This window comes from Pteropus alecto, unplaced genomic scaffold (assembly GCF_000325575.1).
Source record: "Pteropus alecto unplaced genomic scaffold, ASM32557v1 scaffold86, whole genome shotgun sequence".
Lineage (NCBI taxonomy): Eukaryota > Metazoa > Chordata > Mammalia > Chiroptera > Pteropodidae > Pteropus > Pteropus alecto.
Genome location: NW_006442109.1, coordinates 20131199 through 20156547, shown reverse-complemented (window position 1 = coordinate 20156547; position 25349 = coordinate 20131199). Strand labels below are relative to the sequence as shown.

The 25349-nt window shown below is 39.5% G+C and overlaps 2 protein-coding genes and 1 pseudogene across 2 annotated transcripts in view; all 3 read right to left on the bottom strand.

The window, feature by feature from the left end:
* Positions 1-11181: 11181 nt before the first annotated feature.
* Positions 11182-12509, bottom strand: LOC102898959 (annotated as a pseudogene).
* A 1325-nt stretch (positions 12510-13834) lies between these two features.
* On the bottom strand, positions 13835-16209 carry BCL2L10 (BCL2 like 10). The gene is given in 3 exon segments (XM_025038772.1): positions 13835-13955; positions 13958-13989; positions 15775-16209. Coding segments are annotated over 3 exon segments (588 nt in total).
* Positions 16210-22456: 6247 nt separating this feature from the next.
* GNB5 (G protein subunit beta 5) overlaps positions 22457-25349 on the bottom strand; it is a 42868-nt gene continuing 39975 nt past the window's right edge. The window contains exon 11 of the mRNA XM_006920352.3: positions 22457-24767. Within this exon, the coding sequence (XP_006920414.2) occupies positions 24756-24767 (12 nt within the window). The 3' untranslated portion in view covers positions 22457-24755. The remainder of the gene's footprint in view (positions 24768-25349) is intronic.

Sequence of the window (25349 nt, the reverse complement as noted above, 5' to 3'; positions counted from 1 at the left end):
CACTTTTCTCTAATACCTTCTCTCTCCCATCCTTACTCTCAGATGAGAATCTTGCTCCTTATTTCACTGAGAAAATGAAAGCATTTGAATGAAACCTCCACATGCTCTCTCCATTGCATCTCCCCCCGACTGTGCATCTGTGTGTGCACTCTAGGCCTTCTCTCCTCTTACTGTGGGTGAGCACTGAGCCTCCCTAAGGTCCACTCCTTCACATGGGCACTAGGGCCATCTTCTCTCTTTCCTGCATCACCAAGTGTTCCATCTCTTAGATCATTCCCATCAGCATATAAATGTTATTTCTCCCTTAAAAATCCTGTATGCTATTGGAAATAGTTAAACACAGATGAGTTATTAAATTATATTAAGACATTATTGTTAATACTGCTATGGTGATCATGGTATTGTGACTACAATCTTTGTTCTCATCTATAAATGACACATACTTAAATTATCAGAGGTGAAATCATTCTTTAAAATATACCAATCAAAAAAAAAGCATGTGGTTATAGATGAAACAAGATTATCAAAAATATCAATAGCTTTTGGAACTGAGTAATAAGTACATGTGGTCCATTTTATTCCTCCCTCTATTCTCAATTCCTCTTCAGCTAATACATAATTTTCTTCTTTTATGGCAATATTCATTAAAATAGTTTCTAACATGCTGATTGATTTTTCCTCCCATTCTCTTGACCCACATCATTCAGGCTTTTCCCTCTGCCATTCCAGCAAAATTGCTTTTAAGATCACGAATGGCTTCTACATTGTTCAATCCGATGGTCATTTCTCAGTTATCGTTTGACATGACCCATCAGCTAGATTCAACTGCTGATCACTCCCCTTCCTCCTTGAAACTCTCTCTGACTTCTAGGAGTTTGCAGTTGTCAATAGTACTGATATTCTTCTTACCTCAACTCTACTGAGTATTACTTCTGAAACCCAGACCACAGATTTAATTCCCATCTGGTGTTAGTTTTGTACAAAAAAAGGATGTGTTCCAAGGCAGAATAAAAATGTCAGCAGTGAGTCACAAGAGTGAGGCTGGGAGTGACATCAACATCATGGCAACATGAACATCCTTTTTTTCTTCTCTCCCCTTTCACTTACAACTAAAGGGCCATCCATAACTGAACCAAAGTACATCTGCATAGCACACCAAGAGATCCATCCATTTGTGATCCAAAAGTGGGTGGATTGGACCTCCGAGGAAGCCACGGAACCAAGGGAGTTGTGGTGGTGGTGACGGCAGTGGCACCAGGGTCAGTGCTGACCTCTAGCAGAGGAGGAAAAAAGTAAAAGGGGTGAGTAAAAGTCTGCTCAGCTACATGGCTGCAGCTGGAGGGCCCTGTTGCTCTTTAGGAATATCCAGATTCCTGAAGAGAGACCTCTGACTGGAAGGAAGGAAAGGGAAAAAGGCAGCCAAAGACAGCTGAAGGAACATGTTTTCTACTGTCTGCTCTGGGACTTCCTCATTCGAGATTCCCACTACCGGGCCATGGGTACACCCAAAGCCCCAAGCGCTAAGCACATACTTCCCCCAACTCTGCCAGCCCCTCATTTTTTTAAAACCAGCTTTTTTAGGTGTGTGCTCCTAACTTTAGCAGCTAGTCAGCTACCATAAGAGAAACCAAGAACTTGTGCTATAGCACCACTTTCTGGGAAAGCTTCTCATTTCAGCTGGTTGAACTGTTAAAATCAAAGTAAACAAAGCCTCACCCAAATAAAGTGCTTGCTACTTCTTATGTGACAACAGAAGCACATTTCATCAAACACTATGAAAAATAATGGTCATAGGGTAGCATAAAAAGAAAGTTTTCTAGCAACTGAACCCCAAAACATGTAATACTGTGAACTAACTGATAATTTAAAATAGCTCATATGATAATTCAAAAGAGTCATAAAGAAACTCAATGACCAATAAAAAAACTAAGAATTCAATGAACTCAGGAATAAAATTAATGAAAAGGCCCTTTATCAAACATTGAAGTTCCATGAAAGAACCCTGGAAGATTCTGGAGCTGAAGAACTCAATAAATGAGATAAAGAATGCATTAGAGAGTATTGGAAGTACAGATCAGATGGAAGAGAGCATTAGTGAGCTGGAGGATCAGAATGGATACAAGTGGAAAAGTATGATTTTAAAAAGGCGAAGAAACCCTACGAGAATTATAAGACTCCATTAGAAAAGCCAGCACAAGATTAATGGGTGTACCGGAAGGAATAGAGAGACAATGGGGGAAAGAAAGTCTAAGAAATAGTTGAGAACTTCTAAAACCTGGGGCAGGGACTGGATATGCAGGTCCACAAAGCTAATAGAATATCTTATCCCAATGCAAATAGACCTTCACTCAGACACAATATAATGAAACTGTCAAAAGTCAATGATTAAGAATTTTTAAGGTAGCCAGGGGAAAAAAAAAGACAGCAACCTACAAAATAAACCTCATTAGGTTATCAGCAGATTTCTCGCAGAAACTCTACAGGCCAGAAAATAGGATGACATATTCAAAGTACTGAAAGATAAAAATTGCTAGCCAAGAATACTCTATCCAGCAAAGTTATCCTTCAAATATGAAAGAGAAATAAAGGCTCTCAGACAAACAAGAGCTAGGAGAGTTTACCAAGACTAGATCTGCCTTACAAGGAATGCTGAAAGGAACTCTTCAAACTGAAATGAAAGATGAAATTCCATAAAACTGATTAAGATGATAAATAGAATTATTAAACTATTTTAGAATAGTATATTCAACAATTATAGCATAAAGACTAAAGGAAAAGTGCATTAAAGGTAACTGCTACAATATGGTGATGAATTCACAGCACAGAGATAATTTGAGACATCAAAAATATATAAGGAGAGGAATAAAAGAATGAAAACTTTATAGGCAAATGAAGATAAATTGCTATCAGTAGAAAAAAAACTATAGTGTTTTATCTGTGAAATGTTCTTTGTAAGCCTCATGGTTACCACAAACCAAAAATCTAGAGCAGAGACATGAAACATTAAAAAAAGGGGGAGACTGAGGAAATCACCATGGAACACTACCAACTTACATAGGTAGACATAAATGGAAGGGAAAAGAAACAATGGAGAGACAAAATAACCAGAAGGCAACTGGTAAAATGCCAGTAGTGAGTCTTTACATACGAATAATCACCTTAAGTGTTAATGAATTGGACTCACTAATCAAAAGGTAAAGTGGCTAGATAAATTAAACACACACACACACACACACACACACACACACACACACAAAACAAGACCAAACTCTTTGCTGCTTGCAAGAGATCATTTCAGCTCTAAAGATACACATAGGCTCTAAGTGAAGGGATGGAAGATGACATTCCAAGCAGGTGGAAACCAAATGAGAATGGGTGTAGCTACACTTATATCAGACAAAATAGAATTCAAACCAAAAATGGTAATGGGACAAAGTCATATAATGATCAAGGGGTCAATATATCAAGATATAACAATCATGTACACCCCTAACACCCAAGCACTGAAATATATTAAGCAAATACTAATAGATCTTAAGGGAGAAATACAATAATAGCTGACTTCAGTACCCACCATCAGCAATAGATAGGTTTTCCAGACAGAAAATCAACAAGGAAACATTGGAATTGAATCACACTTTAGAACAAATGGAGTTAGACATATACACAACGTTCTACCTAACAGCAGAATACACATTCTTCTCAACTGTATGTGGAATATTATTCAGAAGAGATCATATATTAGAACACAAAACAAATTTAAGAAGACTGAAATCATACTAGCTACCTTTTCTGACCACAATGGTATGAAACTAGAAATCAACAAGAGGAAAGTGAGAAGATCTACAAATATGTGGAAATAATACACTTCTCAACAACCAATGGGATAAGGAAGACATCAAAAGGGAAATAAAAATTATCTCAAAATGGAAATATGACATATCAAGTCTTCTGGAATGCAGCAAAGCAGTTCTAAGAGGAAAGTCTATAGCAACACACATTAAGAAATTAGAAAATTCTCAAATGACCTAACTTTATACCTCAAGGAACTAGAAAAAGAACAAATTAAGCCCAAAGTTAGCAGAAAGAAAAACCAGAGAATAAATGAGAGACCAGAAACATAGAAAGGATCAACAAAACTAAGAGCTGCTTCTTTGAAAGAAAATTGGCAAACCTTTAGCTAGACTAAGAAAAAGACAAAATTAGAAATGAAAGAGGAGACTTTATAATTGATACTACAGAAAGAATAAGAGACACTTATGAACAATTATATGCCAATAAGTTACATAACCAAGAAAGATACATTTCTAGAAACACACAGCCTACCAAGACTGAATCAAGAAGAGAAAATCTGAACAGACTAAATAACAAGAGATTGAATCGGTAATCAAAAACTCCCAGCACAGAAAACTCCAAGATCCGAATGCTTTTACTCGTGGATTCTTTCAAACCTTTAAAGAAGAATTAACAACAATCCTCTTCATACTCTTTCAAAATATCAAGGAGGTGGAACACTTTCAAACTCATTCTACAAAGCTAGCATTACCTTGCTACCAAAACCAGATAAGGATACCACAAGAAACCTATAGAACAATATCCCTAATGAATATAGATGCAAAAATTCTCAAAATATTAGCAAACCAAATTTAAGCAAACAAATTATACAAAATGACAAAGTAAGATTTATCTCTGGGATGCAAGGATGGTTCAACACATGAAAAATCAATAAAATGAAAGAAAAATCACATTATCATCTCAATAAATGCAGAAAAGGCATTTGACAAAATACAACATCCTCTCATGATAAAAATCCTTAACAGATTGAGTATAGAGGAAACATATCTCAACATAATAATGGCCATATACAACAAGCCCACAGCTAACATTTTAATCAATGGAGAAAAATTGGAAGCTTTTCTTCTAAGATCAGGAACCAAACAAGGATGTACACACTCTTACCACCCCTATTCAATATAATACTGGCAGTCCTAGCTAGAGCACTTAGGTAAGACAAAGAAATAAAAGTCATCCAAATCAAAAAGAAAGAAGTTTATTTGCTGATGATACAATTTTATATATAGAAAATCCCAAAGTGAAAAAAACTGTTGGACCTAATCAACTATTTCAGTAGAAAGTTGCAGAATACAAAATCAACATACAGAAATCAGTTGCATTCCTTTACACTAATTATGAAACATCTGAAAAAGAAATAAAGACTATTCCATTCACAATAGCATCAAAAACAATAAAATACTTAGGAATAAATTTCACCAAGGAAGTAAAAAATCTATACAGACTTTGCTGAAAGAAATTGAAGAAGACAGACAAATGGGAAGATATCTTGTGTTCATGGATTAGGAGAATACTGCTAAAATTTCCATACAACCCAAAGCCATCTATAGATTCGATGTAACCCCCATCAAAACACCAAAGGCATTTAATAGAAACAACAGAAACAATCCTGAAATTTGTGTGGAACCACTAACGACCCCAAATAGTCAAAGAAATCCTGAGGGAAAAAAGAACAAAGCTGGAGGTATCATGCTTTCTGATTTCAAACTATACTAGAATGCCATAGCAATAAAAACAATATGGTATTGTCACAGAAATAGACACATAGAACAATGGAACAGAATAGCCCAGAATTAAATCCTGGCATATAGTCAACTAGTATTTGATAAGAGGGCCAAAGACACTCAATGGGTAAAGAATTGTCTCTTCAACAAATAGTGCTGGTAATATTGAAGAAACACATATAGAATTAAACTGAAACCGTATATCACACCACTCACAAAATTTATCTTGAAATGGATTCAAAACTTAAACATAATACCATAAAACTCCAAGAATAAAATGCAGGGAAGAAGCTCCTCAATATTGGTCTTGGGAATGATTTTTTTTGGACATGATGCTAAAAGCACAAACAACAAAAGCAAAAATCAACAAATGGGACCACAAACTCAAAAGATTCTGCATGGCAAAAGAAATCAAAATGAAAAGGCAACCTACAGAATGGGAGAAAATATTTACAAACCATATATCAGAAAGAGGGTTAATATCCAAAAAATATAAAGAACTCATACAACTTAAAAACCAAACAATCCAATTTAAAAATGCACAGAACTAAATAGACATTTTTCCAAAGAGGATATCAAAATGGCCAGCAGGCACATGAAAAGATGTTCAATATCTCTAATTATCAAGGAAATGCAAATCAAAACCACAAAGAGATATCACCTCATACCTATTAGAATAGCTGCCATCAAGAAGACAAGAGACAAAAGGTGAGGATGTAGTGAAAAAGGAACCTTTGTGCTCTGTTGGTGAGTTGTAAATTGGTCCAACCACTATGAAAAAAATATGGTAGCTCCTTAAAAAATTAAAAATAGATTTACAGTACAATCCAGTAATTCCACTTCTGGGTATATACCCAAAGGAAATAAAAATAGGATTTCGAAGAGATATATGTACTCCAATGTTCACTGCAGTATTCACAATAGCCAAGATATGGAAACAACTTAAATGCCTATCAATGGATAAACGGATAAAAAAGAGGTGGTATATATACACAATGGAATACTTAGCCATAAAAAAGAAAGACATCCTGCCATTTACAACAACATAGGTAGACCTTGAGCACATTCTGCTAAGTGAGATAAGTCAGACAGCGAAAGACGAACTGTATGATATCACTTATATGTCACAGTAGGGGATTTTAAAACCCTGTTACATCAATGCATTGATCCTTGACAGAAAATCAGTAAAGAAACACTGGTCTTAAATGACACATTAGACCAGAATGTCTATTTTTCAAGTGTACATGGAACAAAAAATCACAAACGTTATGGGAATGTAAATTGGTACAGTCATTATGGAAAATAGTATGGAGGCTCCTCAAAAAATTAAAAATAAATCTACCATATCGCCCAGCAATTCCACTTCTGGGTACTTATCTGAAAAGCAAAACACTAACTTGAAAAGACATACGCACCCCTATGTTCATTGCAGCATTACTTAACAATAGCCAAGATATCTAAACAACCAAAGTGCCCATTAATGGTTGAATGGATAAAGAAAATGTGACACATGTACACGTGCACACACACACGCACACACTAGAATATTATTCAGCCATAAGAATGAAGTCTTGTCATTTGCAACAACATGGATGGAACTTGAGAGTATAATCCTAGGTAAAATAATTCAGAGAAAGAAATACCATATGATCTCACATGTGAAATCTAAGAAAACAAAAACAAGCTTATAGACAAAACAGGTTGGTAGTTACCAGGGGCAGGGGTTGCAGGGCAGGGGAAATGAGTAAAAGGAGTCAAAAATGTACAAGCTTGCAGTTATAAATTAAATCATGGGGATATAATGTATAACATGGTGACCATAGTTAATACTGTATTGTGTATTGTGTATTTGAAAGTTGCTAAGAGAATAAATCTTAAAAATTCTGTAACTGTTTATGGTGATATATATTAACTACATTTATCATGGTGATCATCTTGCAATATATACAAATATGGAGTCACTGTTGTAATATAGTGTAATAAATTATATCTCAATTAAAAAGCTAATGAAGTTTCATTATTAAGTATTCTCAATATCTTATGTGCTTGGCTTTGTGTTGATAATGATTTGGAGGTGGTAGAAGACAGATTTGTGCTTCTTTTAATAATTCACAGCCTATTTGATGGAGATGAGAGAGGGAATGGGAGTGGTTAGTATGGTCAGCATGGTACTGGCATAGATCACACAGATCATATAGATCAGTGGAACATAATAGAAAACCCAGAAATAAATCTACACATTTATGGTCAACTAATCTATGACAAAGGAGGCAAGAGTGTAAAATGGGGTAAAGACAGTCTCTTCAATAAATAGTATTGGGAAAACTGGACAGACACATGTGAAAGAATGAAACTGGATCATTTTCTTACACCATATATCAAAATAGATGAAAGGTTTGTGAACTGTGAAAAGATATATGCACCCCTATGTTCATTGCAACATTATTTACAATAACCAAGGTATAAAAGCAATGAATGGATAAAGATGTGATACATATGTACAATGGAATATTACTCAGCAATAAAAAAGAATGAAATCTTGCCATTTGCGATAGCATGGAAGGACCTAGAGGGTATTATGCTAAGTGAAATGAGTCAGAGAAAGACAAATATCATGTGATTTCACTTGTATGTGAAATCTAAAAACAAAATAAACAAACTCAGATACAGAGAACAAATTGATGATTGCTAGATGGAAGGGGCGTAGAGGATGGGTGAAAAAATGGTAAGCGATTTACAGATGGCAATTTGTACATCTTAAAACAGTAACAGGGATGTAAAGTACAGCATAGGGAACATAGTCAATAATATTTTAATAACTATGGTGTCAGGTGGGTACTAGACTTATCAAGCCGATCACTTTGGAAGTTATATAAATGTCTAATCACTATTGTACATGTGAAACTAATATTTTATGTCAACTATAATTGTAAAAAGTAAAAATATTTTTGAAGAAAGCTGTAGCCCTGAGAAGTATTTTACTAGTTACTCCAGGTAGCAGAGGTACAGATGGATTTGGTGTATGTAGGGATGAAAAGTGGTCAAATAGAGCTGAAAGAAGGTTTTATGGGCAAAAGAATATGGGGTAGGGAAGGGTTTCAGAGGAAGAATGGAGAACATTCTGATTAATAGAGGAAAAGAAATAACATCTGGAAGTGACAGTGGTGAGGGTTGGGAAAAACAGCGGGGAGAATAGGGGGTTAGGGGATCTAAAAGGACTCCAAGTTTACAGGGAAAGTACAATTGGAAAAAATTGACGAGTTTGAAACAAATGGCATTTACTTGGAAGTACCCAGCTAGAAGCTAAAAAATGCAAGAAAAACTTAACAACAGTCCAAGTGGAAAGAAATAGGTTATTAGGCAAAAATCTGAGGGACACAATGCTTTACAGGTTGATGGGTAAGAATACCACCAGAAAATGTAGCTTAATCCAGCACTCCAACGGTGCCTTGAAATGTAACATTAATCAGTGCTACATTATGCTAATCATCTTCCTCTTACCAGCCCAGAATACTTAGTTTGTAGAAGGAGCATTGCCAGTGCTGCTCTCCTTCAGGAGGAATTTTTTCTCTTTTTTTCCTTTTTTGCACATAGGATTAACATAGGTGTGTCTAATCCTTAGAGATCCTAGGTTAAACGGTGGTCTGAGCAATGGCTCTACAACTCCTAAATGACTGTCCTAAAATGCTAAAGTAAAAAAAATGCTGAATGAAAAGGCCATCAACAGACTGGAAATCAAGGGAATTCCTAGTAGATCGAAAATAACTATCACTATTATTCACCACCTATACAATTAACAAAGGAAAAGAAAGTGAAATATAAATGTTGGGAAAGAAACATTAGTTAGAACTAATGAGTTCAAAAATAGTCTGATCTAGAATCTACATTAAATTTCTTATGGCAGTCATAACCAAATAATAAATGTAATGGAAAAATTCTGACTCAGGAATGAATTGAGTTTCACTGGCAACAAACATCAGTTTAAGCAGAAAAGGAAATTCGAGTCTCAAGTAGCTTTAGGCACAGCCAAATTCTGAGATTTCAGCAATGTCACCAGAACTATTTCTCCATACTCCATCGCACCCCAAATCTCTGACCTCTGTCCTTTTATGAGGTCTTATCTTCCAGGCAGTGGAGATACCCCAGTGGAGCAAGATGCTCATCAGCTAGTGTCCACAGAAATCCTGGAACTGAGTCTTGTTCACTTATGATAAGCTGTTAGGCCAGGTCTGAGTCACGTTCCGGATCTTGGGGCGGCATAAACTGGAGAGGAGTCAACCCCACCAGAACCACATGATCTAAGAACAAAGATATCAGGGGAAATGGCTTCTGGGAGGGCAAAATATCCTCTCCAGATTCCATTCCCAATAGCAACAGAACCCAAAGTGTTGGAATACTTGACATGAACATAGGATCTATAAGATGAAAACCACAAGAAACCTAAATAAGTAGAACAGGAGTTCATGTTCTTAGAAGGGAAGACACAATATTGTAAAGATACTACTTATTTCCAAATTGCTCTATAATCCAGCCCCATTCTAATCAAAATAATAAAGCAATGTCTTAATGGATTCCTGATAAGGTGCTTTTTAGAATTCACTTTAAACAATATCAAAAACATCCAAAGATTTTCTTTTTAAAAAAGAACAAGGTGGGAGAGGAGATTAGACTTATACCAGTTATTCAAACATACCATAAACATGTACTAATTGAGGCCAAGTGCTATTAGTAGAGAGAAAGAAGTCAACGAAATAGAGAATACATTCAAATCAGTAGGGGAAAAATAGGCTATCTACAAACAATGCTGAAATATCTACCCCAACTTTTCTTTCAATAAGTGAGTCCTACTGCACACTACACTAAACTAAACTACACTAAAATAATTTCTGAGTGGATCAATGACTGAGGACGTAGAATACTTTATAATCTTGGGATAAGGATATCATTCCTAAAGAAGACCCAAAAGCCATAAAGGCAAAAATTTAGGATAATTTAACACTGACAAGAGTGTGAAGGGCTAAGCATTCCCTACCCTGGGCTAAGTTTGGATTGGCAGGATCTATTTTGAATAATAATTTGGTAGCAGCCAAATTTTAATACACATAAAACTGTGACTCAGAATCTCGAGGATTCCTTCCTACAGACAGAACCATGCATATGTGCAAAACTATGCACAAAAGGAATTCTAAGGCTGTTTCCAATAGCCTGTAAGAGGAAAAACATCCTAAAATACACAGCAAAATCAATTTATCCTGCCATATGCAGAATGCACTGCGACAGAACAGTAAGGCAGAGCCACATGTTCTGAAGGGCACCTGAGATAAGTCAAAAAAGCAGATCCAGATGTTTTATAAAACACAAACAATTATAAAACAGCAAGGCCTGGAGGGACACCACACTTTTCTGAAACCAAATACTTTCTGTTTTCACTAAATTGTGTCCATACACTTCAAGCAAATGCCAAATGGAAGACTGAGCCCAGGAATTCAGAGGAAATGATCTTCCAGACAACAAAGAACACCAAGGAGGTCTTCTACTCCAGCCTCACTATCTGTGTCCATGATGGTGCCAGGCAGCCAGTGTTATCCAGGTTACTGAGCGTTTGCTATATCAATTTGCTGATGCGCTGGACAGTTTTAGTTGCTAGAGTCAGTTCACTGACTGAAACCAACAAAGGCTAGACAACCAGTTCCCCCAAAATGTTGGAAATACCACCCTTTTGGACATTAGTGCCTGCAGTTTTTTCTCCTTGGGCATCCCAGTTTCTTAGTATTGTTACTGAAGAAATGAGATTCAGGCCTGCAGTTTCAGCTAGTGTAGACGGAATGACCTCCATAACACCTGCAAAGGCAGGCATGCAGTAGGATTCCATACCACTCAATGTTAGTGAATATTAAGTTAACCCAGGGCCAACTACTTCTGGAACACTACCTCCTGCAATAAGAACTCTCTGCTTCACTAAACAGTGAATAACACATAGTGCATCATGAACTGAGCGCTCAGCTTCTTCAATCACCAATTTATTAGAACCATGAATAATTTTAACTGTTTTCCCAGGCCTTGCACAGCCTGTAATCTTGAGAAGTTTGCCCAGAAACATTTCAATTGACCTCCTCAGCTAACTCAGCCAAATCCAGCACGTCAGCAGTAAACTGGTCAATATGAGCAACTGGCTTGTTTCTATAGAACTAAGCTAATATGGACTCACTTCAGGGACAAAATAGAGGTCAATGCAGTCTCATAAAGGAAGCTTAACAGGGATTTACAGCTCTTCTCAGAAATCAGCAGAGGATACCAGCCGACTCCCAGATGCCAAGTTTGTTCATGCCATCTTTAGACTTCCTTGTTCCCTTGACTCTTCTTCCCTGATCCAAATAGGGAAGATGACCGCTAGGCAACCAATCAGCTTAAAAAGCCAAACAATTTCCACATTTACCCCATAAAAATCCCTTATTCTGTGAGCAACTTGAAATTTACTGTTCCCTTAGCCTTGAGCTTCCCAGCTTGCAGATTGAAAGCCTTGCAACAAACTTATCTTTCTGCTATTTTATTCAGTCTGCACAGTTTGGTTTTTGACAGTTCCAACTGTCTTACAAATGGCTTCAATGTCTTCTTCTTCAATATCCTTAACCAACATAATCATTTTGTTCAGGAAATGTAATGCAAGATCACCAAGAGCATCTCTTAAGAATAGACTTCTGTATGAGGACATCATATCTTATTTTTAAATATTGCTTCACTAAATTAAAAATATAGGCTTCCTCCTCTTACAGCACTTGGTCCATCTGGGCATGGTCAGAAGCTACTATTTGATTATTTATATCAGTTTTTGGGAGCAGATAAGAAAAACTGAGTAAGCCCAACCTTATCATTTTAGGCTCTGGTTATGCCAGAATTTGCCACCTTTTGGATGACAACCAGCTCTACCACCATGGAAAACAGTATGGAGGTTCCTCAAACTTAAAAATAGAACTACTATATGACCCAGCAATCCCACTCCTGGGTATTTATTCAAAGAAAGCTAAAGCACCAATTTGAAAACATTTATGCATCCCTATACTCATTACAGCATTATTTATAATAGCCAAGATATGGAAGCAACCTAAGTATCCATCAACAGATGACTGGATAAAGATGTGGTACATATATACAACAGAATATTACTCAGCCATAAAAAATGAAATCTTTCCATTTGCAACAAAATCATAGAGCTAGGGGGTATTATGCTAAGTGAAATAAGTCAAACAGAGAAAGACAAATACCATATTTGACTTATACATGGAATCTAAAAACAAAATAAATGAACAAACAAAACAGAAACAAACTCAGATACAGAGAACAAACTGATAGTTGCCAGATGAGGGGGACTGAGGGAAAGGTGAAAAAGGGGAAGAGAGAGATTAAGAAGTACAAATTGGTAGTTACAAAATAGTAAAGTACAGCATAAGGAATATAGTCAATAACACTGTAATAACTATGTATGGTGTCAGATGGGTACTACACTTATCGGAGTGATCATCTCATAAGTTATATAAATGTGTAATCATTATGTTGTATACCCAAATTTAATACTGCATGTCAACTGTAATGGAAAAATAAAAAACAGAATTGTGCATGTTGTATTTAAAGAGACAAGGAAATTGTCACGTTACTCTTAAGAATAAAGGCTTATTGAATCCTAAGGAAAACCAACTGAGTTTTTTTTTTTTTTTAAAGATGCGTAAATTTATTAAAACTTTGAAAACATTTAACTATTGAAGTCTGAAAAATAAATTCTTAATATTAACTCTAGAAACGTAGAAGTCCCAGGAATTCCATTTCAAAGAATTTAGAAAGAATTGTTTATAAAACCAGGTGTTAATGTTACATTCTTTGTTAAACTGGTATTTGGAGCACTTTTTATATCATTTCATCGGACCCATGATGAATTAGTCAGAAGTGGCACGTGAAATTGTGGATAGATGAGAGACTCATTCATATTTATCTAAATGTAGCAAATAGCACCATGTTTCCCCTTTAATGAAATGCAGTTTGTTTTACAATTCTTTGGAGCAATAAGCCTTTAGACTCCCATTTCTCCCACTCAGAGAGGAGCCACTCAGTGCCTTTGTTCTAATGCCTTTGAGTACTTGTCAGGAGTTAAAACACTGGCTGAATCATCACCACAGGACTCCCCCTTACATGAATGCAGTTGAAAATGTTTCAGAAGGTGCTTTGTTCTGTTCTTTCACATCTCAGATTTACTTGACTGGTCACAGTTAGGCAGGTAGAAATGGGTTAAAAATTTGGGAACTCACGATAATTTTGTCCATAAATAGGTTAAGATTGTTGCTGTAAAGTATGACAGAATAACTTGGACCAGTAGTCTTCTCCAAGATATCAGTGCAGGTGTGAAGAATTGACAAAAGCCATCCTATAAGGGAGAAGGAGAAGAATTAGATTGCTTCAGAATGCTCAAAACCTGACAATAAAATACACAGGGGGTTCAAGATGGATTTAAAAAGTAAAAAAAGGGAATATTAACCAATAGGCAACCTGTAATTGGGAAACTTTGATGAATTAGCATTTGGAGGAAGGAGGCCAACAAGGAGGATAGAAGGACATAAGGGACACTTTGTCTTAGAGTGGGAACTCATGACTCCTCTCAAAGGCTGAGAGGAAGGGAGATTACATACATACCTCGTTTTATTGCGCTTCACAGGTGTTGCCTTATTTTTTTTTTTTTATTTTTGTTTTAACAAACTGAAGGCAAGACCCTCCACCAGCAAAAAAGATTACGACTCTATCGCGGTTGTCTGGAACTAAACTTGCAAGATTTCCGAGTTATGCCTATAGATCATGTTCTTTCCTTAGCAAAGGAGAGATGCCATTTGGGAAATTATCAAATCACTGAGTTGAAAGTTATCACCTGAGACAATAAAGCAAGCAGCTCCATTCAGAAAAATGGAGGAAGTGAATTGAAGTCCTGACTCTAGCATTTTAACTGCATCTGAGAGTGGTGGACGTGTCTTGTTGACTCAATTGGAGAAAGTGAGCTTCTTGATGTTAAAAGATTATTCCTTAGCTAATGTTGATTAGCTAAAAGATTAGAACAGAAACAGTGCCACCCTCCCACTCCCCAATCAATCTCTTTTTTAAGTGCAGAGGGCCCTTAGGGGCCAAATGCCTTAAGACAAATAGCTCAGGTGGGGAGTTCAAGGGCCTGGATAGTTGAAGACCAACACACACACCAAAGAATGCAGGAGTTAATGCTAACACATTAAACTGTTCATACAAGGCCAAGGTTCTGATACTACCTCTCTTCCACAAATGAATTCAATTCATCACCACAGCTCTAACAGGAAACTGCCAACATCAGGCTAAGTTTCCTTCAGTATCTTCCCTAGTTCCTTGGAATTTTTTAATGGCCGGTTTTAAATTTGTCTGTATTCTATAACCTAGGCCAACTGCAGCAGTTGATTCAACTCCAGTAAGAAAGAAGAAAGAAACAGGAGTCTAGCTCAGAACCCAAGAGGCAAGCTACACTCTTACTGAAGGGTGGAGGGGTTATCCTTGACCACTGGCTCAGTTTAGGAACTGCCCCTCTAGCCTAACCCACAGAAATCAATGACCTACAGCTGAAAGCCAGGGCGCCTTGCTATCTCCCAATTGAGGGCTGGGTGCGGTGGATTAAAAAGACCCTTGAGTCAAGACCACCGCTGGGTGCCGGTGCACACTCCCCAACACCTGTGGCCTCAGCTCTTCCTAACCGATGTGGGGGCAGGACAAGGGAGTGGCTTTTCATAGGCTGGTGCTCTCCAGCCTGCAGAGCTGTGGGGTCAATGAGTGTGAGTCTCTCCTAAGGTGTGTTTAATAGGCGGAGGGGAAAGAATCCACTCGGCCCAGACCACCCCATTGTTGACTTTACCAGCTTGGGGATCTCTAGATGAGCAAAGCAAAGCATCCAGATCTAACGTGGGCGCATCCTAAAACCCGGAGGGTGGGCAAGGACCAGGCCAAAGTGTGCAAACCCGTCACGCGCGGCTGCTTCAGAATGAGTTAACAGGAGGGCGTGCAGAAAGGCCGGTTTCTGCCATCCTGACTCCGTCAAGAGAAGAGAAAGCCAGAATTCACACCGAACGCCCTCCGGGTTGGCGACACTGGGGCCCTCCGGGTGCGGGCCGTGTAGACGCGTTCGGGGGTCCCCCGCCCCGCTCACCCAGCCGCCTTGCGCCTCCAGCCAAGCACGGTGCTGCCCGGTGAGCCAATCGCACAGCAAGGCTACCAGGCTCTGGCAGTCGCGGTCAACGTCCGCCTCCCACTCCTTCAGTGCCAACATGTGGCCCGGCGGCGGTCTCTCCAGCAGCGTCCCCGCCAAAGTCACAAGCGCCACCACGCGGCCCCAGGTGGGGCCGCGGATGCCGTGGGATATCTCGTGCGCCACCTGCGTCACCAGCTCGATGCGGTTTCCCCGATATCCGCGGTAGTGGGACCAGACGTGCTGGTAACGCTGCTGTATGTGGGTGGCCACGGAGCGCAGCACGGCGGCCTCCGGAGTGGACGGCGGCCGCGGGGCGCTGCCTGTCTCCCGGGCGCAGTACTCCAGGTAGTCGGTCAGCACACACGCGGTGCGCAACCGCAGCGCGTCCGCCATGGCCCGGCCTCTGCTGGGGGTACCGGCCCCAGGCCGCTTTCTAGGCGAGGCCGCACCACCGCCCGAGGAGGGGCAACCCGGCTCCGCCCCGCCCTGTCCCGTCCTGCCGGGGCAATAGTCTTTCTAGGTAGGTCCCGGGTGGAGCCTTTGATGGGCATCCCACCTGCACCTACCTGTGTGGGTCGCGAAAACGAGGCCCAGCAGTTTGCACGTGCTCATGTGAGACTCTTGGGGTTATTGTTTAGCTCTCGGCCTGAGGATTAAGAACCTGGAGGGGACAGTCTGGGAAGTTTGTCTAGACTTTCCCAGCCTCTTAAAAAGCGGTTGACAAAGGCTACACACAGGCCTCCACTGGCAGCTTCCTTGTCAGGATGATGATCAACATTTTCAATTGGATGGAAGCATCCAGGTGTGTGTGTGTGTGTGGAGGCTACCTTTCTTTGGTATATGTATCAGGAAACAAGATAATTCCCCTTTGGGCTGCTAGAGTGCCAGTATTGACTGCAATCATTCATTCATTCATATTGCTTCAGAGCCTTTGAGGGTGCTAGGCTCTTAGCACTGGAGATATATTGAACAAGATATGTGGTCCTTGCTTTCAAGGAACCTACAGTTTAGTAATGGGACAAAGAAACAGGCTATCACAGTAGAGTTTAATTATCACTATTAATAGGAGAAGTTGAGGGGGTGTTCAGCTATAGGTTAGTGGCTACTTCTTAAAGCTATTATTTCTATGTTGCTTGGAATTCTCTTTACTTTTTATTGGCCAATCCCTCACTACTCCAACCCCCTGTTATAGTTAATATTTCTTATAGTAATCTTTCTCTGATCACATCACTCTATGGCTTCTTTCTCCTAATGGGATGCAGGCTGATACTGAATTGGTACCAGCAGTGAAATTTCTGGGAGTCTGGTGGTCTGGAGCATACTGAAATATCTTGCTCAGGGTGAAAGATGAGTTGCTACATCTTGTATCACCTACAAGAAAAATGAAGCACAATGTGTGGTAGGTCATTTTGGATTTTGAGTGTGCAACTTCAACTCAGGTATAGGCTGGTGGATTGAGGAGAAGAAAAAGAGAAGGCTCTGCAGAAGATTCAGGCTGCAGTACAAACTGCTCTACCATTTGGGTCTTATGATCCAGCAGACCCAATGATTACTTGAAATGTCAAATAGAGATGCCAAATGGAGCCTCTGGCAAGCACCAATAAGAGAATTACAGTGAAGACCTCTAGAGTTTTGAAGCAAATCTATGTCCTCTTCTGCAGATAACTATTCTTTTGAGAAGCAGGGTCTGGCTTGCTAATAGGCCTTGGTAGACATCAGGTGACCATGCAGCTTGAGCTGCCTTCACGATATGGATGTTGTCTGACCTAGTTATAATGTTGGATGCACACAGAAGCAATCTGTCATCAAGTGGTAATGGTATATGAGACTGGACTCAGGCAGGTCCATAGGTACAAGTAAATTGCATGAGCAGGTGGCTCCAACTCCCGCAACATCAACTCCTTTTGCTTAGCCTCCTCCTTCATTCCACGCCTATGGCCTCTAGGGGTTGCTTATGACCAGGTGGCAAAGGGAGAAAAACACACCTGGATTACAGATGGGTCCATGTGATATGCTGGCACCACATGAAAGTGGGCAGCTATAGCATTAAAGTCCTATTAGGGGTTACTGTGAAGACAGTGGTGAAGGAAAATCCTCCTGGTGGGCAGATATTCAAGCCAGATATGTAATTGTCTACTATATCTAGGGTAAGAGATGGTCAGAGTACAGATCTATATTGATTCATGGGCAGTTGTTGATGGTTTGGGTGGATGGTCAGGGCCTTGAAAGGAACAGGATTGGAAGCCTGGTGAAAAGTAAATCTTGGAAAGAAATATGTGGCTGGACTTCTCTGAATGGGTACAGACTGAAGATTTTTGTGTCCCATGCAGATGCCCCCAAAGGGCAATCACTGCAGAGGAGGCTTTTAATAATCAGGTAGACAAGATGCTGTGCTATGTGGATATCAGACAGCCTCCTTACCTAGCCACTGCATTTCTTGCTCTATGGGGAGGTGAACAAAGAGGCCATGGCAACAGGGAGAGAGGGTCTGGCAACAACGGAATTTTCTCTACAAAGGCTGAGCTAGCTACGATACTGCTGAGTGCCTGATCTGTCAGCGTCAGTGAATCCTTTATAGTGAACCAAATTAATTTTGTTTTAAGGGAATATAAATCTCTGTACATCAAGTTCCCATTTGAACTGATGTTGACATCTATGTGGGCCCTCGATAATTGAGTTAAATAAACATTTTGATATATGTTTATGTTTTACTTACAAGTCATGCTTTTACCTTTTTAAATATCATATTTTAGCAGCAGGCACAGTTTTTTCTTAGCTTTGGAGTAGCTTGGGAGTGAGTGATAAATCCTCTGGCCCTCCCATTGGCAATTGTCAATAATTATCAGTTGAACTAAACAACAAATGAATAAATTAGCCTCCACATGGAATTTCCAATCCAAACGATGCAAGTAGGCAGTTGCAATTAGACTTTATTAAAATCCTGGCTCTGCCACTTAGAAGCTGTGCAACCATGAGCAACTTATTCAACTCTTTTAGCCTCAATTTCCTCACCTAATAAAGGAGGTAAGAAATTGCTGTTACAGGATTACAAGAAATGGTGTATACAGTGTGCTCAGCACAGTGCCTGGCACGTAGTAAAAGCTCTGTTCACTGAAGCTTTTAATATTAGTATGTACTATTCAGGTTACCATGCTCACTTGTCCCACTTTTAACCAAAAATCAAAATGTGACACTTTGGTGAGCTTTACCTGTATGTTTCTCGTTTTTGGTTTTGTTATTAAATGCTGAAAATAGCTAGACACTGACTACCTACTATTTTTTTATATTGGATTTATATAAAATATATATTACCATATATTTTTCCAGCTTCATTATAATTCACATACATAAAAGTATATAGTTCAGTGATTTTCAGTATATTCACAGAGTTGTTTGACGATTATCACTATCTAATTTCATTACCTCAAAAGAAATTCTGAATCTATTAGCAGTCACTTCCCATTCGTCCTAACTCTAGCCCTAAGTAACCACTAATCTGCTTTCTCTTTATGGATTTGTCTATTCTGGACATTTCATATAAATGTAAGCATACAATATGTGGCCCTTTGTGTCTGGCTTCTTTCACTCAGCATAATGTTTTCGAGGTTCATCTATGTTGCAGCATGAATCAGTACTTCATTCCTTTTTATGGCCAAATAATATTCCATTATACAGATATACCATGTTTTGTCCATCCATTCATCAGTTGTTGAACATTTGAGTTGATCTACTTTAGGCTGCTATGAACCTGTGTTCAAGTTTCCATGTGGACATACATTTTCATTTCTTTTGGGTATAGACCTAGGAGTGGGAGGCTGCCTGTTTTTGGGGACCATATGTAAACAGTGACCTTTGATTCATGGTTCCTGGTTTATGACAAAATTAAGTGTTCGCCAGTGGTATGTTGGTTAGATAACCTTAAGTTCAAAGATAGGCATTTCCTGTTGTCATAGTCTTCACATAAATGCTCATACCATACTTACATTTAGTTGTTCGTATTTATTTAGGTGATTAAATAATCCAGAGCATCATTCTTGATCCCATCTCCTCACTAGAGGGTCTGCGTCCTTTTTACAATGACACAAACATATTTTCTATCACCACAAATGGCCGTGAGTCAGCCAGCTGTGGAGATTGATCAGTCCTGAAGACCTGCCTAGCTCTAGCCAGGTCCCGTGTAGAGAATGAGGTGTTTGTAATATCTTGAAGAGTGACCTGATTATCTCCTATTATAGAAGAGAAGGAGAGTGGTTAAGCCTCACATTCTCACAAATGATCCACAGAGACAAGAAGATTCACTAAGAGCTTTCCTCAGGGTACATCATCAGAATCCCTGGCCCACTTAGTCCTGCCCAGTCAAGGGCTCCAGGGTAGGGGTTCTTATGGATCTGTATTTTTAACCTTCTCTTGACTCAGCAGGCAAGTCTGGAAAATGCAGATCTACAAATCCCTGCTCAGTCAGCTCTCCTGGGTTTGAGAGGAAGCCAGCTGACAGCAATGTGGCCCCAATCCCAGTGAATTTTCTAACCTAACAGCTGGCCTTACCCCTAGGATCTCAGGTAACTTCCTTCGAAAAGATTTTCAGCAGTTCACAGCCTTCAGTTGGTCTCTAGCTTTTCCCACTGCCTCTCAATGCTCCTCCAGAACCTCCAAGGTGACCCTTGATCACTACGAATCCTCCCCTGAGGACCGCTTCTTGTCAACTCCCCACCCCTGCAATTACTCTAGTCTTTCCCTCCCCACAGTGACCTTAATGGCCTCAGGGAGGTCGTGCACAGAGGTCTTTGAAAAAGGCTCATTAACCAAATCTGCTGTTTTCAAAGTATGTTCCCCACCCTGAGGGTCCCTGAGACCTTTCAGAGAGTCCTCCAAGGTCAAAACTATTCTCATGACAATACTGACTTTTATTTGTATGTGTGGCTTTTTAACCCATTTCCCCTTTAGATAAAAAAAAAAAGAAAAAGTACAGCTCACTGCCAGCCTTAATTTTACATAAATGCGCTCTTTGAGGCTAAAGCAAATCTGACTGGTTTTCAATGTGAAAATAAAACAGAAAAACTGTTCTTGGAGTTATTTCGAAACTATTTGTCTCTAATCCTAATATAACAGAAAGGTACAAATAAATCGGATCCATCAAACGAATCTTCGGCTAACAACTGTTTGAGAATGTTAACATCACGCATAGAAATGCTATGTTATCCAGGATTTGATATTTTTGGTGATTGAGAATTACTATATTTTGTAAATGGAAATACAACTACTAAAAACAGAATGCTATAAATAGATGTCATTTGTTTCCAAAGACTATTGATATACTAGAGCAATGTGAAAGTAATAATAAAAGCAAGATATTTCGTGGCAAACTTTGGGGGTAAGGCCAGGACTGTAATCCGCAAGTCATCTCAGAGTAAACACTGCAGCTGCAAGGGCTCCAGCGAGTACTGTCGGGGATGGGAAATAGATTTAACTCTCATTCTCTCAGAAGCTTTCTAGAGGCTTACGATGTGTGATGAAAATATCACCAGCGGAATGTGGGCTTCTGCAGTCTTAATGTTTTACGATTTTTCTGTTTTAATTTCTAATACGATAATGTTGATATAATGTACATAAACGAAAAGCTTTTTGGGGTCCTCAAAAAATTTTTAAGAATGTAGAGGAACAAACAGTGAGACCAAACTTTGAAAACCACTGGGCCGATGATCTAATTGATGGTAATTACTAATTTGATACATGATGGGAACTGCTTATGGAGGAGGAGGAAATAAAAAAAGAGCAAGGGAAAGGAGAGGGAGGAAGGAAGAGGAAGGGTAGGGAAAAAGGGAGGGGAGGGGGAGAAAAGGAGGAGGAAGAAAGAGGTGGGACAAGAAGAGAGAGGAGGGGGATGAGAGGAAGAGGGGGAGAAAGAAAGAGAAGGGAGAGGAGCGAGAAGGGAGAAGAAGGGAACAGGAAAGGGAGCAGGGGAAGGAAGGATGGGTGGACAGACAGAAGAAAGCAGCAGGGGACTAACCCTTGTTGAAGACGTGCCAAAGGCTGAGGTAGGTACTTTACATACTTCAGTGCTGTGTCATTTCACAGATGAGGAAACTGAGGCTGAAATTTGGATATTGTCATATATTTTGTAAAAGTGGTAGAGCTGGATCTGAACCTAGGCACACAACTTTTCTCACCATGCTGTCCCCCACTAGTTTACAAATGAGTCTTAATGTCAGTGGTGCCAGCTAGCCAAACACTATGAGAACCCAGGATACAAAGTCCTTTATACCACTACTGCCATTAAGCCACTTAAAATCTCGGGAAGGGTGTGGAGGAGGTCTAGGAGCGGGAGGAGTAAAGTGGATATGGAGTGCCTACCTCTGGCCTCTGGCTCATTCCAGAACAGGGCTGCAGCCAGGCCCCTCCTCTGAGAGGCAGGTTGCCCTCCCCAAAGCGGAGGTATTTCCCATAAATACCCATCACTGCCCACCTCCTTACCTGGCTCCCTTCCTGCCTAACCCTTCTCTTCTCTAGCTGGGGAGGGGGTGTCCAAGGCTATGCACACCTGGGGACACATCTATTTGGCCCCTTCACCACAATCAGTTTGGTACGTTTGCCCTCAAGTCCTCTAAAAAAAGGAAAACTGATTGAAAAATGCCACGCAGCATTATTTTCAATATGCAAAATACAATTTATTACTTGGAGTTTACCCTTGAGTCTCTACATGGTGTAGTATATTCCCAACCAAGTATTTAATAAATGAATTGAAATAACACCCTCTGTGAGATGAAATACTTAGAGGGGAGGTGGCTTACTGCCCATGGGGGTAAGAATGTTCCACGGAATATTTTCATATGACCCTTATGGTCACTTATTTGATTGGAAAGTTATGGGCTATTTTGGATATATATAGAAGACGCTCTCTGCCTCTCCAAACATGTAAGCCTGAGTTTCCTTCCCCTCAGTCTAGGTGACTTTTTCTTTGCCCTGTCTTCCTTCACTTCTGGGAGGCCCAGGTCAGAGTGCAGAGACACGAAAGGGTGTGTGAGAGAGTGGGAACAGGATGCTGTAACTAGGAGACCAGGAGCAAACTCTGGGATGTTCTGGGAGCAGAGCTCGGGAACTCCATGGGACACACTGTGGGGCCTGTTCCCTTCAGCAGCTGGCAGGAGTTGGGTGGACCAGGAGCTGTGCATATTTCCCGAGCCCCTGCCCGGACAAATCCACTGGGGGAAGGGGAAGAAGGTGACTGAAAAATGGTCTCTCTGGACCATGTTCCCTTCTTCCCTCTGGGTTTTTTGGAGGCAAGCAAGGGTCTTTTATATTTCTCTTTCTACCCCAGGGCCTGCTGTATAGTAAAACTTTCAGTAAATGTTTGCTTGGCAAATAGCTGAATATAACCATTTTGTTTATTTAAAAAGAATTGACAGAAAATGTGTCTTGGCCGATTTTTGACTGACTGGTCCATTATGATACCTGACCAAGTAGTTTTGAGGGTGGTCCTGGTACACCCCCTGAGGTTTACAGGAGTGCCAGCCAGGTCTACCAGGCCTGTCTGAAGGCTGTGTGGGTTCCAGCTCTGGAAGAGCCTGAGCAACAGGACCTGAGGCTGGACCTGCAAAGCCAGAACTACCACTGGGAGAAGGGCAGGCTACAGCAGGGATGCGAGAAGAGACGGGACAATCCAGGGGATTCATTATAAACAGCCCTCGGGCACCACAGGACCTGGCCTGTCAGACCCCAGGCCACCCACAGGGCAAGCCTCACCTAGGAACAATTTTTGGTGTCCGAGGTGACATTTTATTTCCCTAAGTAATGCATACCATCTTTATGAATGAGGAATTTTCTAAAACAAAAAATAAGCCTCTACACATTTAAAAACAAAGAAAAAGAAAAGGAAAAGAAGGGATCCTTTAACAAATGACCTCAGTATCTTCTTGAAGGAATTGCTGATATCAAATAAAGACAAGATATCTTTTATGCTATTTTTTCTCAATATAAGAGAAATATTATTGTTTGAGACCTAGCAAATAATGTGTATATGTAATTATATTCATAACACAATAAATATGAATATAATTGACATGGACAAGATCCACATTAGGCTGAGTTGATACTATTAACCCTAATATGTCTAATACCAGTAATAGGTTTTTAAATAAGTTTACTGTCTTGTGTTTCCACATAGAAAGGTTTTGGTTGCTCTGAGAAGCATCTGTGTCATGAACAGCATTCAGCTTTTCCCTCAAAAGAAAACGTTCTGTCCATGTAATAACAGTGATATATCACATCATCACAAAATTTGTAAACACACAATCTGTCCATTTTATGCATATCTCTGCTTCCTTTATAACAGTTCACATGTTTTAGCTGAAAAAACAAACAAAAAAACCCACAATATGATGCAGGACTGAAAAAGATATTTTTACAATAAAAATACATTTTAAAAAAGTGATTTTGTCTAATTACATCTAGAATTGGAACTTTCTTCTATTGAATATCAATCAACACAGTCTTTCTCATACAGTCCACTAAAATCACTTCTAGAGGATACTTATTCAGCGCATACCTTGAAAAATCAGATTTTAAAGTGCTCTGAAAATAAATTTGATTCAAGGAAATAATACGGACTATATTAAATGCTGAATTCTGTTGGTAATAGAATGAGTCAAGACTAGTATAATTGACAATAACCTTTAAAACGAATAAATTTTAAAAAGTGTTCAAAATGAAAAACACTGTACTTGAAGATGTTCTCCTAGCGCTGAAGGCTCACAGTGGTACTTTTCCATGGGTGGCAGTTTTAACAGTAATATTGAAGATGCTTGGTAAACTTTCAGCCATGGAGTTGCTCCCTTAAGCTAAGGTGCAGTAAACTCTCAGATCCTCTAGAAGTAAGATCTATTTACATATGACGATTTCAAATTCTATCCTCAGATACCTATGTGTGCAATTTGAGGAGGCAATTAAGCCCAGACCTGCAAAGACACAAACAGATAATTGTTATCCCTTTAATAGTTAATAACTTGTAAGACCTGAGTTTAAAGAGATAAAATCAAAGTCTCTTAGATACACACAGTCTCTCTGTCTCTGTCTCTGTCTCTGTCTCTGTCTCTGTCTCTCTCTCTCCCTCCCTTCCTTCCTTCCTCCCTCCCTTCCTCCCTCCATCCATCCAAACTAGAGCACTTGCATGTATTGGAAAAATAACACTTTACCCTCAGCAACTCAAAGGTGCTTCCTTGGACCAGACTGCCTCTCTCTCTTAAGTAACTGTCTGAAAGGCATCTGTGCCTTCCTTACTATGGACTGGTAATTCTTAGATTGACAACCAAAACTATCTTTACCCACACAGCTCACTGGGTACATTAACACAACTTTACTAATTTAGAAAATTCTTGCCCAGGAAGATGAAGTCACAAATAATTTCATTGTTTGTTTCTGGAACTGTGCAAAAATACTTGTATCTATTTACCTATCCTAAGACTAGACTACTCAAGTATCCTCTTTAAAAGAGACACTCACTTCTCAGAAAACTACAGAGCATCAAATAACTGGTACTT